Source organism: Pholis gunnellus (assembly GCF_910591455.1).
Source record: "Pholis gunnellus genome assembly, chromosome: 1".
NCBI lineage: Eukaryota > Metazoa > Chordata > Actinopteri > Perciformes > Pholidae > Pholis > Pholis gunnellus.
This window is the reverse complement of record NC_136528.1, coordinates 3,614,418-3,629,072: the sequence shown is the minus strand read 5'-3', so window position 1 is coordinate 3,629,072 and position 14,655 is coordinate 3,614,418. Positions and strand designations below refer to the sequence as shown.

At 42.5% G+C, this 14,655-nt stretch overlaps 1 protein-coding gene across 1 annotated transcript in view; it reads left to right on the top strand.

Annotated features, from left to right (window-relative positions):
* cemip (cell migration inducing hyaluronidase 1) overlaps positions 1-14,655 on the top strand; it is a 129,057-nt gene that overhangs the window by 74,155 nt on the left and 40,247 nt on the right. Inside the window, exons 3-11 of the mRNA XM_079156914.1 lie at positions 570-707; positions 1,233-1,371; positions 2,446-2,682; positions 4,472-4,651; positions 7,502-7,572; positions 7,654-7,749; positions 9,813-9,934; positions 13,553-13,700; positions 14,441-14,632. Of these exons, the coding sequence (XP_079013040.1) occupies positions 570-707; positions 1,233-1,371; positions 2,446-2,682; positions 4,472-4,651; positions 7,502-7,572; positions 7,654-7,749; positions 9,813-9,934; positions 13,553-13,700; positions 14,441-14,632 (1,323 nt within the window). The remainder of the gene's footprint in view (positions 1-569; positions 708-1,232; positions 1,372-2,445; positions 2,683-4,471; positions 4,652-7,501; positions 7,573-7,653; positions 7,750-9,812; positions 9,935-13,552; positions 13,701-14,440; positions 14,633-14,655) is intronic.

Genomic DNA, 14,655 nt, shown 5'->3' with positions numbered 1-14,655 from the left:
GGAGGGGAGATTAGTCAGAATGAAGAATCCAGGTAGTTTGTGCAACATGGCGTCTGCCACATCTAAAGGCTGAAGGTCTAAATGAACACACTAAAAGGTTGGATAAAAGCCTGTCATCATTGCGTCCTCCTACCTGTATCCCACTGCCTCCTTGACCTCTCCAAGAACTGACTTTAGTGTGTCTTGGTAGTGTTGTTGATGGAGATTATTGTGAACACTTTTGGACAATCTCTTCTTCAAGTTATTCATGGTGTTACACACATGAAAAATTACCAAAGTAGTTGTGTAAAAAGTTTGAAAAACAACGGCCTGTTGTTGGACAAATATTGTATTGTCTGTTAGAAAAGAGATCCTCAAATCCACCCTCTGAAAGGTTTCAGAGGCTGCTAAATGACCCAACAACCATTTGGTTTAAAGTTTGCTTGCAATGATGAACTAATTAACTAATGTATGATTTGACCTCCTTGGGCCTCAAGTAGGTATATGTCTCTTTGGTGGTACTTTCCACCACAGATGAGTTTTATGTGTCGTTAGAAATTAAATGTTGGTTTATTTTATGTGTCCTTCAGTGTGTCCGGATAAGGAGCCAGGACTGCAGCCATGGATGCCGGGACACAGTGAAGACCACCGTGTTACAATCGGTTATGGCAGGAAGGTCCTCCTCACAACTTCAGCTACGGTCCACTCCATTGAGATTCTTAGTGGAGGTAAGCTAGACCATTCCATCTCGTGTTTATCCTTCTTTTAAGTCAACTGGTAGTTTAGAGATGTGACATATTTCTGAGTCAATCTGGATGTGATATCACTGTGGGTGGATTTAAATCAAATTTAAAACAGGTCGCTTCAATTTGGGCTTAGCTTAACAATAGCTTGATATGGAATGATGGAGATATGATGCTGTAGAAAAGCCACGCCATATATTGTACTAAAGCACAAACAGAGCAACATTATTTAAGACAAGAAGGTGGTGAAAGCAGGGCCTCTGCCATTCAGAGAAAAGTAGCACATATAGGAGATGATGTTTAAGGTTAAACAGATACTCACCACGTCACTGCTGAACTGGAATCAGACCTGGTAACGCTGCTGGTTGGCCAGCTACATCTGTTCTGTGTCTGTGTGGACAAACTGAGCCCAGGGCCTTAAATGGTAAGATGGGTCTGAGGGCACTGGGGCATGAATGGCCTGAGGAGGCTTCATCACCACCACCCCTCCACTCTCTCTCTCCCCTTTAGGAAAGCTGGTGATTGCTGACACCAACCGCGCCATACTGCTACGAACAAAACACATTCTGATCGGGAACAAGGGGGAACTGCACATTGGAAGCCCAGCGTGTCCTTTTAAAGGCAACCTCACCATCTCCCTTTATGGAAGGTACAGTTGTATGAAGTTGAGCATGAAAACCAATACAGTCTCAATACACTTTGTGAAATTGTCACTAAATAAAATCTATTAGTTTCGTATACAGGGACACGAATAGTCTGCATATTTCTGTTCACTAGGGACAACCTTCAGAAAACCAGATTACTACTACTACTACTACTACTACTGCAACTACTACCGCGACTACTACTTCTACTACCACGACTACTAGTACTGCTACTACTACTGCTACTATTACTACTGCTAATACCATGCCTACTACTACTACTACTGCAACTATTGCTACTACTACGACTACTACTACAGTAACGACTACTACTACTACTATTACCACTGCTACTACTACTGCTACTGCCCCTACTACTACTACTGCAAATAATACTACTACTGCTACTACCCCTACCACTACTACTACTACTATTACCACTGCTACTACTACTGCTACTGCCCCTACTACTACTACTGCAAATAATACTACTACTGCTACTACCCCTACCACTACTACTACTACTATTACCACTGCTACTACTACTGCTACTGCCCCTACTACTACTACTGCAAATAATACTACTACTGCTACTACCCCTACCACTACTACTGCTACTATTACTACTGCTAATACCATGCCTACTACTACTAATACTGCAACTATTGCTACTACTACGACTACTACTACAGTAACTACTACTACTACTATTACCACTGCTACTACTACTGCTACTACCCCTACTACTACTGCTACTACCCCTACTACAACTACTGCTACTACTACGACTATTACTGCTACTGCTACTACCCCTACTACCACTACTGCTACTAATACTACAACCACTACTACTCCTGCTGCTGCTACTGCTGTACTGCTAAATGCTAGCTCACTGAGCTGCTAGCATGGCTGTAGAGTAGACTTCCAGTCCTGTTGAAGACATAAATATGATGACGTGTGATGTCCACATTAATAATAAGATGAATAAGAAGACTGAAGCATAATTACTTTCCTCAAATGGCATTTGTAGAAAGACATACATTATTAAAATGTCCATAACTCTGCCATGCTGTTCTCAGATTGGATGACAGTGATAATGAACACAGCTACTTTGGGAGGAAGTACATCGGTGTGGGGACAGGAGGGACACTAGAGATCCACGGAGAAAAGAAGCTGTCGTGGACGTTCCTCAACAAGACCCTCCACCCCGGAGAGAGCAACCAAAACAACTACCTGTTCCAGAGAGGCTGGGGGAGCAGAGGCATCATTATCCACGTCATCGACCCCAAGACCGGAGAGGTGCTGCACGATGACAGGTGAGGGTCCCCTCGAAGCAGAGGCTGCGTCTCGGCCGTTCAACGATCACGAGACTCTTAATTAGAGCAGCAATGGGGGTGTTGGCTGACATCTAGTAAGCGGTCTAACCACAAGGTTGTAGTGAAGGAAACAAATGTGCTTCTAATGGCTCTGGCTTTGTATCACACACAGATATTAAATGGAGAAATTGATGTCATTCGTAATGTTCTTTCATGCTTAATTATCCAACACATTATTTATTCCAAATGAAGGTCAGCTACACTGATGTACAGCTTTTATTGTGGTAAATACATGATTGTAATTTTTAGAGGATGAATGAAGGCATTTGACTGCATCCAGTCTCGAATTTACTGTCATCAGACTCTTGTCTGATTAAAGGCGACAGCTACAAATGCACTTAGTAAACCACAACACAGTTAATATGCAAACTGAGTCAACTGCTAAATAATTCAGCAATAATTATAAATGGAGAGACAGCAGCTATTGCTTTGAAGTGAGATAGTGTTTTACTAATGTCATTGGTTGTTCAGCTTATATGTGATCTTGGTGTTTTGCTGCTGTGCTCATAAGTGTTTATTTTAGCTTCTGTATTTCATGCAGGCACATTCCCTGATTTTTTTTCCTTTACATTTATTATTAATGTTTTTTTTTATCAGAGAAAGAAAGAAAAACGTGTGTTTTGGAGTTTTATCAGAAATGCTCCTTTAGTCTCCAAGCCTCTGAGTGGGCGGCCTGAGTTAAGGTTTTCAAAGAAAGATTATTCTCAAAGCAACCACAAACCTTGGAAACCCCTCTAACCTGCTGCAGGCAAATAGTGTCTCAGTGCTCCTGTGCTATTTGCATGTATTTAAATGAGCTAATATGCAGACATGTGGCACACAATCGGCCCCTTTCTATGCAAATATGCAAACAGTGTAATTCACAAAGATCAGTGCTAACAGCCGGACACAGTTACAGTGAAATTATTAGTGTCTTCAGAGAGCTGGTGCTAACTGAAGCACATTTATACGGGGTCTCCGCTCATTTATTTTGGAAATTAAAATAAATCAATGAAAAATATATATATAATATAAGTAAAGCACATTTGCATTGTGGACCTGGAGTAGTTTTTTTTGCCTTTAGTGCATTTTGTACGACCACAAAGTGAACAGTTACCACAATGCAATGTGGACATTTCTCCTAGTTTAATTATAGCGTTTCTCCCCTAATTAATAGTGACCAGTGCACCACCCAGTAATATATTATTTTATAATTTTTTGATTGATTTTCACTTTTATGCCAATTATTAGATATGTTGCCTAAACTGCACTGTAAATACGCTCTTTTCTTTCATCAATTTGTATTAATTTTGTTGCCTTTTAACATTTTCATTTTCATTCCTTTTCATATCTTATGTGAAACACGTTAAATTAAACGCACACAAACTTGGTCTGTTTGCATTGTTAAAGGCTTAAGACGAGTGTTTGCTGTCCTTGTTCTGGGAAGCACCTGATTCAGATGCATAGTGTTGCTAGATGAAATGTGCAGATATTTATTCAGGATGTAAATTAGTGCAAGTAGAAGGGAGGATTTGTGACCCATATGTCACTGGTCTTGGCAGGAACCCAATGGTGAATCTCTTAAGATAGGGGTATTATGACATCATAGCTGTTGGAGGTTGATAGAGTACCGAGGACTGTTTTACATGCAGAGTGGTTTTCAAAATGCCTTTTCTGGCCCGTCTTTGTTTTAGGATGAAAGGACGCGAGAATGATTTTCTTCTCGTCTTACCTCCCTTACTTCCCACAGGTTTGACACATACCGTAGTAAGGACGAGAGTCGTCGCCTTGCAAAGTATGTGGATGGCGTGGAGGCGGGGCTCATACTGGCCATGGTGGTCAATGACGAGGGCTCCAACAACTTGGAGGACTTGGCCAAGAAGAGCCTCTCCAGGCTGGGCAGCCAGCACGTCAGCACTCTGGGATTTCGGTGAGCTCCCGAAATATTGATTTTGAAATGTCATGACGTCACGTCACGTTGTGACGGAAACTGTCATCGTCAACAAAGACAAAGCCAATGTTCATCATCAAAAAACTAAAAGATTTATGGATCAATCGATACGACGCTTTGTTAGCTACACCATGCTGATCAATGCTATGAGCTCAACATCTCTGCTCACTTCTATGTTCAGCTCACACCATGTCAGGAACATGTGTTTTTAGAAGCACACAGCACTATATTTTATGAAGCATTGCTTTTTGTTAGTTATTGAAATTAATACAGCCATTAATTCTACTTTTATGGAGTTTATACTGTCAGAAGTATACATTTATTATTGAGGTCATACCAAAGCTCTGCTGGAATAACTGTCTATGACAAGTTGTAGACATCAAAAATAAGCAAGAGATGACAGGAGATCACAAAGGTGGATATTTGTTCGTGGATATATGTTAGAAAAATTCACCCGAGACCGATGGAAAATCATCAAACAATAGGCCATTTATTCTTGCAAGAAGGAGACAGAGTTGACTCAGATACAGTATACATGGATCAAGGCTGCTCAGAGGTCTGACTCTGAGCCTCGGATATTTATAACAAGTAAACAACAGTGTCACAGGCTATCTACGTCACGAAATCATAACGCACACGAATTGCCTTCGTTCAGCATATTCTAAGTATCGGGACACTTTAACAATTCGTTCTAGTACAAAGGTCACTTTTATCATCGGAAGACGCCATGAAGTATCGACGCCGTCTACAACTTTATTTGCCGTTACAAGCTGTGCTGAGTGTTCTTTCGAATAGACTAAACAGCTGTAGCGCTTAATGTCAGAGGAAGTTCACACAACGAGGACACATAAGGACACCAAGCTTTGTAAGCACAGATAATCATCAGTCATTTAGATTTTCCCCAACAATATATTTGTGTGCATGTGCATTGTGAGCGTTGAAAAGTTTCAAATTAAGCACCGTCACCACAAACGCCTCACAATAGCGCCTGAGAAGACCTCTGAGATCTGACCGACTGCTGACATTACACCTACATCTCCACAAACTAACGATGGTTAGACAGGCGTCACGCACGTGTGGCGCAGGAGACGTGTGTTTCATTAAGGTGTAACCTAAGCACACACACACACAACAGTACACTTCACAAGCTTAACATAACACTAAGAAAATAGAACACTTCCACTGACATGTAGAGCAGACCAGTATATGTGTTATAGTGGTGTGTGAGAGTGTGTGTGTGTGGGGGTGTGGTGTAACTTCTTTGCTGTGTCAGGAATGCTTGGGCAATGGAAAGTGAAGATGTTTCAAACATTCCAACATCAGGGCTATCAGAGTGGATACGAACATGTGCAGACTTTCACATCGACACATTCCTCAAACAAGACTCCGCTGCGCTCTTTTGATTTTCAGAAAATAAAAACCCCTGAAGTGTTGGATAGGGGACTCAAGCTTGAGTGAATGTGTTTTGTTTTGCACAGTGCTGCTAGTCAATAATGACAGAGACCTTGTTGTGGGCTGAGAGAAGATGCTGGTGAATCTTGCTCATGTCGGCCTTGTGGTTAGCCTCCGAGCCAGCAGGGCTTATGGAACTCAATGCTGCTGAGGACACCGTCGGAAAAAACTGAGGGTTTCATAACGACATCAGGGCAGAGCACAAGTTAACATTCCGTCTCCCAATTTGCACTTTGCTCCATAGTTGCGGATGCTTTAGAGGACGGAGTACATGGATGGGGAGGGATGGTGAGGAGACAGCGGGATTCCTGCCTAATGACTCTCGACGCCTTCTCTCCACGCTGTTGCCAAACAGGCCAACGCTGGTGTCATCAGGAGAGAGAGGCTCTGGAATTTGCAGCACACCCAGAGACATTTTAATAAGCTGAAATTTATGAGACAGTGTCGACTCTGCAATACATTCTCAGTTATGTAATTTTGCATTTGTTTACTGCGGCTGCCACAGAAGGGCTGGCGGCAGCACAGAGCATTACAGCAACACACCTCAGCGACAACGCATTTCAACCGAGTCGGGGGAACGTACACAGAAGTTGTGGGCAGTTTTTGGGTACCGACCAATTGTTGAATGTAGAATTCTCCGTCTACCTTACTTACTTTCTAATCACACGTTTCCTTCTTTAATGGTGTAGACAGACAGTAACGTACCGCCTCACTGAACAGAGTGACCGTAGTAAATCAGCAGAATTCTCAAGGGTTACCGATCAAAGACCAATGAGTTTTCTGCTCCCATGCGGACGCCTGAAAGTCCAAATCAAGGTTTGCATTTTTATTCCACTATACATTTGATCCGGTTTGTTTTGGTTACACATTGCAACTACTACATCCTGTCACCATCTGAAAGTCTGGACCAAACAAAATGCAAAGAATGGTCGAACATGAGCTTCTCAAATGTGAGAACACGCTGCTTTTGTCTGATTCCTATCTTTGTAAGTTGAATATGTTTGTGTTTGGCCTTGAACAAGAACTGCTGAGAAGTCGCTTGGGTTCTGGAGAAATGTCATTTATTACCAGTAGTTGTGTGCACATCCACAAAACATCAGTGGGATGTTTAGAAATCAATTATAGCCACGATTTCAACGAGCACTGCCCTAGAATTACAATGTCACCATCTCTGTGTGTGTGTGTGTGTGTGCTTGTGCGCAATCTAATGCCGATGTTCCTCATTTTTCACCTACTGTATCGATGTGTATGTCCTCAGCTTTTTCCAGTTCTGGCTTAATATCTAACTCATTTTTTTCCTCCATTCTCTGCCCTTCCCCGTCTCACCTCTTCCTTTCTTCATTCCAATCTGTCATCTCTCCTCTCTTTCCTTTACAGGCATCCCTGGACCTTCATAGTAACAAAAGGACAAGCGTCTTCTGCAGTGGAGGGTCACGCTGTCTATCAAGGTAAGAATCAATGGTTCCTCAATGTCTGTAGTAAAACTGCACACATGTTGTAAATGATCTGTGTGTGTTGTGTGTCGACAGGGACCAAGGCCTCCTCAGAGGCCCGGAGCTCTTGTGTTTTTCAGTCGACTTATGGGGAGCGTTTCACCATCACCACCAGCAGTCAATGGGTGCAAGGTAACGCTTCTGTCCCACATACGCGTGTACACACACACACACACACACACACACACACACTTCGAGGTTATGTTTTGATGAAATGAGTGGGTTGTGGCTCTCAGGGCCGGAGTTACAATGCTTTTGTGCCTGTTTTTCAGGCACAGATGTGAAACATGTGACCCAGACTCGTGCTTTATTTATCAAACAGAACAGTGTGCCAGTGTTTGCGAGGGGGGGGAGGATTGTGCAAATAATAATCAACACTTGTATAGTTTGCGCTAAAGGCCTAAGATATAACTCCGGAGTTTTCAAACTCCTCCGTTTTCGGTGCTGGAAAACTCCGGCGTAGTGTGGCCGCTCAGTGTTAACGTGGCAGAACATGCGTTTACAAATGGAAACGGAGTCGTGTGGACGTGGCCTCATGCTTTGACAACAAATAACGTGGAAATAAATACACATTTTATTTCATTTTATGCACAGTGGACAATCTTTCAAAGGGAACACCTCTCATCTTGGAGTTTGAGGTGATACTGTGTCACTGAAAATAAAAATGTTTTAATAGTTTGTCAACTAAAATGTGCGTCTCATCCTATTACGTCGCTGTCAGGAGCCTTTCCCTGCAGGTGGCTGATCATGATCTGCAGAGCCCCCCCCCCCCCTCAGTAAACTATAAATGGATAAATCAAAAACAGAAAAGTCACGGAGGAAAATAGAGAGTTTAATTCAGCGTGGACGTATTCATTTGCTTTCACTGCCAACGATGCTGGCGATGTGGCGAGAAATTTGCAAACAACAAACAATGTAATGTTGAAAGACTTCCAGAACAAACACACAGCATTAGCTGGAAAGTATCACGATGGAGATGAGAGAAAAAGAGCGATTCCTCAACTGCTGCAGCAAACTCTCCTCTTCATCAGAGTTTGATATTGTTCTAACAGATCAAATAACAATAAAATGTAAAGAATTGTATTCATTTTTGTTCTATAATTTCATAAATACAACAAACTATAGTTTTTGTATATATAATATAACTATATATAAAACTTTATAAACTGTGACATCAAAATGGCTCTTTGGATAGTAACGGTGGCTCTAGAGAGAAGATGTATCACTGTTGGATTTGTTGGGTGTCATAGAGGTTCTTCAAAACGTGCTCTTCAGACGCTTTCAGCGTGTTTGACCGTTAAGTTGTGATTCAACTGCAGAATCTCAATAACTCAAGAGACACATGCAGACACAGGAAAACTTCGTGTTCCATCATCTCACTCGGGCTCTTTAAATTCTTCCTGAGCTGTAATTGATCAGCTTTGGTGAAATCATCACCCAATCATTTTCTGATCAATATGTCTGCCTCATGCCCCGCTGTCTGGTATGCTGCAGCTATTGAGCCCTCCTTCACCACCAGCTCTGAGCGGATTCCAATTAGATGTTTCTCTTATCCCATCAGATAGCAGCTACTTTAATGAACCTGCCAGACTCCAGCATGCAAATATGGACACTTGCTCACGAATATACACTCGCTGGAAAAGGCTGTGAGACCTGCGCTCATAATTCCCACGCAGCCTGACACATACTCTGTGTGTGTGTGCAGCCCTGTCGCCTAAAAATGACGTTCCCATACAATGAAACTGTATGGTGAATTACGTTTGTGATGGAAAAGTATCACAAACGCATGAAACCAAAAAGCCTTGTCCGTAACATAAATAACGTAACAAACGTAGTTATTTTCAGAGAAACCACGATGTTTTACTGAACCTAACTAAGTAGCTTTGTTGTATTTCTTAATTCAGTTTACGTTAACCGTGTTTAAAACTGCAACTGTAATCCGGGAGCATGCAGTTTAGTTGTATAGGAATGTCATTTAGTTGGAAACAGTGTGTGTGTGTGTGTGTGTAGAGCTTCAGAATTAAATTCAAGTCCACAGTCAAATGCACATCCCCCACTGTGTCAGCCAGAGAGAGAACACAATGGGAGGAGACCTTCAATTGCTTTGCTACAAATGCTTTTTGACACCTAAAATCGCCATAAATGAGTCTGATATCTACCGCTGGGCTGTCGGACCAACGTGTTGTTTCTCACAGAGGCCGAGTGGACGGAGTGGTTTGACAGGGACGATGAGAGAGGATCTGGAGACTGGGAGAAGGTGTCTGACCTGCACGAGGCCTACCCAGACAGATTGTGTAGCAGTCCACTCGACATCCAGGTAAGTCTCTTTCTACACCATCAAACACACATGCATGCATGCCTGCATATTCCCACACACATGTTACTGAAAGCGAATGCACTAAGCCACAGAAATGAGAGCTGCTGATGCTGGCAACCAGGTGATTAACATATTCTTCTGAAGCAACGATATCGAGGGATATCAGCAGAACCTTTGATATTGTGCCAAAGTAATGTTTTCCAGTCACATGCCTGTGGCTTTCTGATGTCTTAAATGCAACAGTCTTAACGTCCCAGCATTGTTCACACAGCCAGGTCTGATTCCCAAGTCGTCAAATACCGTCGCTTTGTCACATCCCTCCACGTCTGAAACGACGCACAAGGCATGGTCTGTATGTTAGTGTCTGTGTGAGACGTACCGGGCTTTCAACTACGATCCCATTCTAATCATGCTAATATGCTCCAGGATGGTGATGACACTGCATAACGACCAAAAAACGCCACATAGGGCCGGCGGGAAGGGACGATAGACGGGACAAACAAACCCAAGACTTTCACCCGGGACGCTGCTCGTCGTGTCCCGAGTGAAACCAGCAACATGTTGGTGTCTTTGTGTCCACAATGTTACATTTAATTTTTACTTTACAAACGTGGTCGTTTGAACTCAAACCACAATCTTTTCCTGAACCTGACAAAATGGTTGCGTTACGTACAACTGTGTTTTGGTTTGAATTGACAACGTTAACCCCGTGTTTGCTGCGACCGTAGCGGAGGGTCTTAGCTTTATGCGCTGGGCTTCCCTGAGCGTTAGAAAGTGACAGTCAGGGTCCTGAAGTGTCAGTATGTGAGGAGTTGGGATGAGAACTTTGCCATGTCATCAACAACACAATGACTGCTACTGTCTAATCCTGCTTTTAATTACGCGAGGGATATGATGTTATTCATATCCATTACTCAGGTTACTGCTCGTCTGTGCAGTATCTCAATCAGTTACTTCTCTCTGCAATATTCATATTTTTTAAAAAGATCGTCTGTGACAAATACATTGCATCTTCTGTGCTTTATTCACAAACAAAGCCCACCCATGTGTTTTTGCCAGTGAAATGCTTTTAACGTGCGTCAGCAGCAAAATGATGTTCTAATGGCATTAGCTGACACGGTGGGAAGGGAGTGAACAGTAAACAGTGAGGCTGTTATTGATGAGATCAAATTCCCCTCCATTACATGCTGCATCATTTCCTCTGAATACCTTCACTGTGTACTACATAGTTTACATTGAATTCTACATTGTAAAGGCAATGTGAATGCAACACGGGAACGGCAGACTCTGTATTGCAGAAGGAGTAACAACCATAAATAACATATATACATATTTTTCATAAAAACCTGAAGCATTGTATCTTTAAACTCACATCTACACACAGCAAATGTTGGATGAGCAGTGTACTAAAGAGGAGCTCCAGCTGCTCCTGAGTCCAGTTTTGTTGGGGGGTAGGTCTGTCTCTCCAGCCAGCGCCGAGCCAACCTGCCATTACTGTGCTGCTGGGACATGACATGGCATCAACCAGTGGATGTGGATCCAGCCTGGCACCATAGAGCAGCAGCTGTTATCCTTCCATGAAGATAAGCATTAGTGCCAGGTCTGCCCCACTGCCTCCCAACACCCAAACATTACCATAAAAAAAATAGCTACTGTAGGCTCCAGCTGCGTCTTTTCATGGCTGCTCGGCAACAGTACAACTTCATCATAATAATGTGCTCCCTTACAATCTGTCCTTGATGCTCTCTTGTTTTTGCCGTTTAATAAATAATATTGTTGGTATAAAATAATCTCCAGAAACGTACTAATCTTAGTGTCCTATTTGTTTGTTTCTGTCTTTTACTATGTTGCTGCAATTGTTGCATTTTCATAGACGTTCAGTACCTGCCATGTCCTCCCCAGGTAGCCAGCTCTGTGTGTCATCATCTTTCTGTTTGCCTTTGTGGGATCTCTACTTTTAGTAGCTCAGTGTTTTTTGTTCTAATATGTTTCATATTATGGTTCTGACTTGTTTGATTATCAGACCATCCCAAGGAAACGTGAAGAGGCTCAGTGCCTGAGGCGGAAGGTTTGTACCTTCCTGTAGTTTGGCTTTGTATTGTAAAGGTACTGTAGCGTCCAAACTTTTTAGCAGAGCTTAAACCTGAAGTTGACGCGTGTTTCTGATCCTATGCACATAGCTCACACCGACACCGCTCGTATAGGTGAAAGCAGAAAGTGTTTTATTGATCCCATTTCCCTCGTACAAGTTGGTGAAACAACTTCCTTTCTTCCCTAAAAGTACCGCCGATTATCTCGACACACTCAAAAGATCCACAGGTTAATCTACAAATTGTTCCACAAGATAATCCACAGAACACGGTCGGAAAACTGTGCGGCTCCACTCTGCTCCAGATGCTAACAGCCGTAACTAACTGTCGTTAGCAGTCTGTCACTTACGTGTATTTGTTACCATAACAAATGATAACAACATCCTTGTAACATTCAAAGTAGAAACATGTGAATGGAAATACATATTTTATGTTCCAATGTACAGTATATTTCACTGACATTTACTTTAGACTTGCAGTGCACACTTACAGGACAGCCTAGAATTAGCTAGTAGAATTAGCAATGATTGCTAGCAGTAGCATTTATGCTAACAACGTATACCAGTGCTCTGCTCTGTTGGCTCCAGTACAAAATGACCAGGGGAAAACAACAGCGTGTTTAACACAGCTACTTTATGCAAAAGACAACACCAATATCCACTGTGATTTACAACGCAACAAAACCACCATAACAGCTGTTTTCTTCAGCTGTCACAGATTCACAATTTACAGAGATAAGAGAGCACATTTTAATGAATGACCATCATGCTGTCATATAATTGTATTTTTTTTCCCACCAAGATTTATTCCACAGTATGTTCACTTTTCATGACACAACATTATAAAATATCTGAAAATGCTTTTTACAATCCCTGGAGGAGGTGCAACCAATCCCAATGAGTGCAGACACTGAGATCTGTTTGTTTTCATCTTTACCACCGCGATTGTATCTGAACAGTCAGAAAAGCAGCCATCTGACCACATAAAATCCACATAATCTCATTGTATAATCATAGAATCTGTTGTACATAGAAAAGCTCAGAAAGTGGATTAAATCCTGAAACCCTGTCAGAAGATTGGAATAAGTAACAGATTTGAATGCTGCACCAACTGTGTTGAAATGACTGAGCTTTGTGTCACAATGTTGCAAAAAATTCTCGTGTGTAGACCAACTGAGCCCTCACCCCCACCACTGGAGTTCTTTATGAAACTCCTGCTGTTCGACAACAATATAAGCCAGACACTAGACAAATACCAATGTCTGGTGCAGAAACACATCATTTCTCCTGAAGCCAAGTGGCCAGACATCTCTCTCTCTCTCTCTCTCTCTCACTCACTCACTCACTCACTCACTCTCTCTCACTCTCACTCTCGTATTAACACAACATTTTGGAATTTTCCTTTAATCGTGAGGAACGCTGTCACCTACAATACCATTGGTCTGGCGTAAAATGTAGCAATAATGTTTTGGTGTTTTTGCAAATAGTACCGTCCATTAATTGTTGTCTGTCATTTGTCCTTTGTACAGGCTGAAACCCATGATGGCATACCAGCCAACCAGACCGGCGATGTGATCCACAAGAATGACAAGGACTATGGCTTTGTCTGCCTCAACAAGGACCAAGCTCACGGCCTCTGTCACAACTACAGGGTTCGCTTGCTCTGTGGAAAACTGGGTACATTCATGATTTCCTTTCAGTGTGTGTGTGTGTATCCGGGGACAGTATGTGGATGAAGAGCTCTGTGATATTTCTTTCTAAAAAGAGAATGTAAACCTTGATAGTCTTCAACATGGATCAACCCTGAGACAACCACACAGACATGTTTGGTCTTTTTAAGGGGGAAAGGGGATCTTTAGGGGGAAATGTGTGAATGGTTGTCTGTCTCTATGTGTAAGCCCTTCAATAGTCTGAACCCTGCCTTCACCCAATGTCAGCTGAGATCGGCTCCAGCCCCCTCGACCCTGAACAGGATAAGCGTCACGGAGAATGGATAGATTCAAATTGCAGAGTCGTAATGTCAACATAGTAAAATAGAGTGCAATTTGTATAGGATTTTCACACCCAAAAGGAATATAATATACAATTCATTCGCGAAAAACTAAAGCTTGTGTAACAGCAGACTAATTGCACATGACCTGCCCTCGTGTTTGTGTGTTCAGTGTATGTGTGTTCTTTTTCATTTTAGTGTGGCAGCAATCATAAAAAAAGGCCTAAGACATATACAAATGCTATTAAACCATACGGCTTAGCCACACAAAAATGTGCTGCATAGAAAATGAGCCATGGACTTAAATAGGCATACATGCATTGTGAGCATGGATGCGTTCGACCTTCCCAATGTAGACTAGTGTTTCTGTGTGAGACTGTGAAGGGTCGTGTGACAATAGCAGTATGCATTTTTTCTCCCTCTGTAGTTCGTCCGCAGGCCTCCATTTCCATCGATATGTTGTCCAACAGCAGCATCCTGGAGCTGGCCAACCAACCAGAGGGCTGGAAGTCCAGGGATCGGGTGGTCGTGGCCAGTACCGACTACTCCATGCACCAGGCTGAAGAGTTTACCCTGTTGCCCTGCCCTACCTGCACCTCCAACCAGGTCAAGATCCAAGGTGAGAGAACAGTGACCAGTATG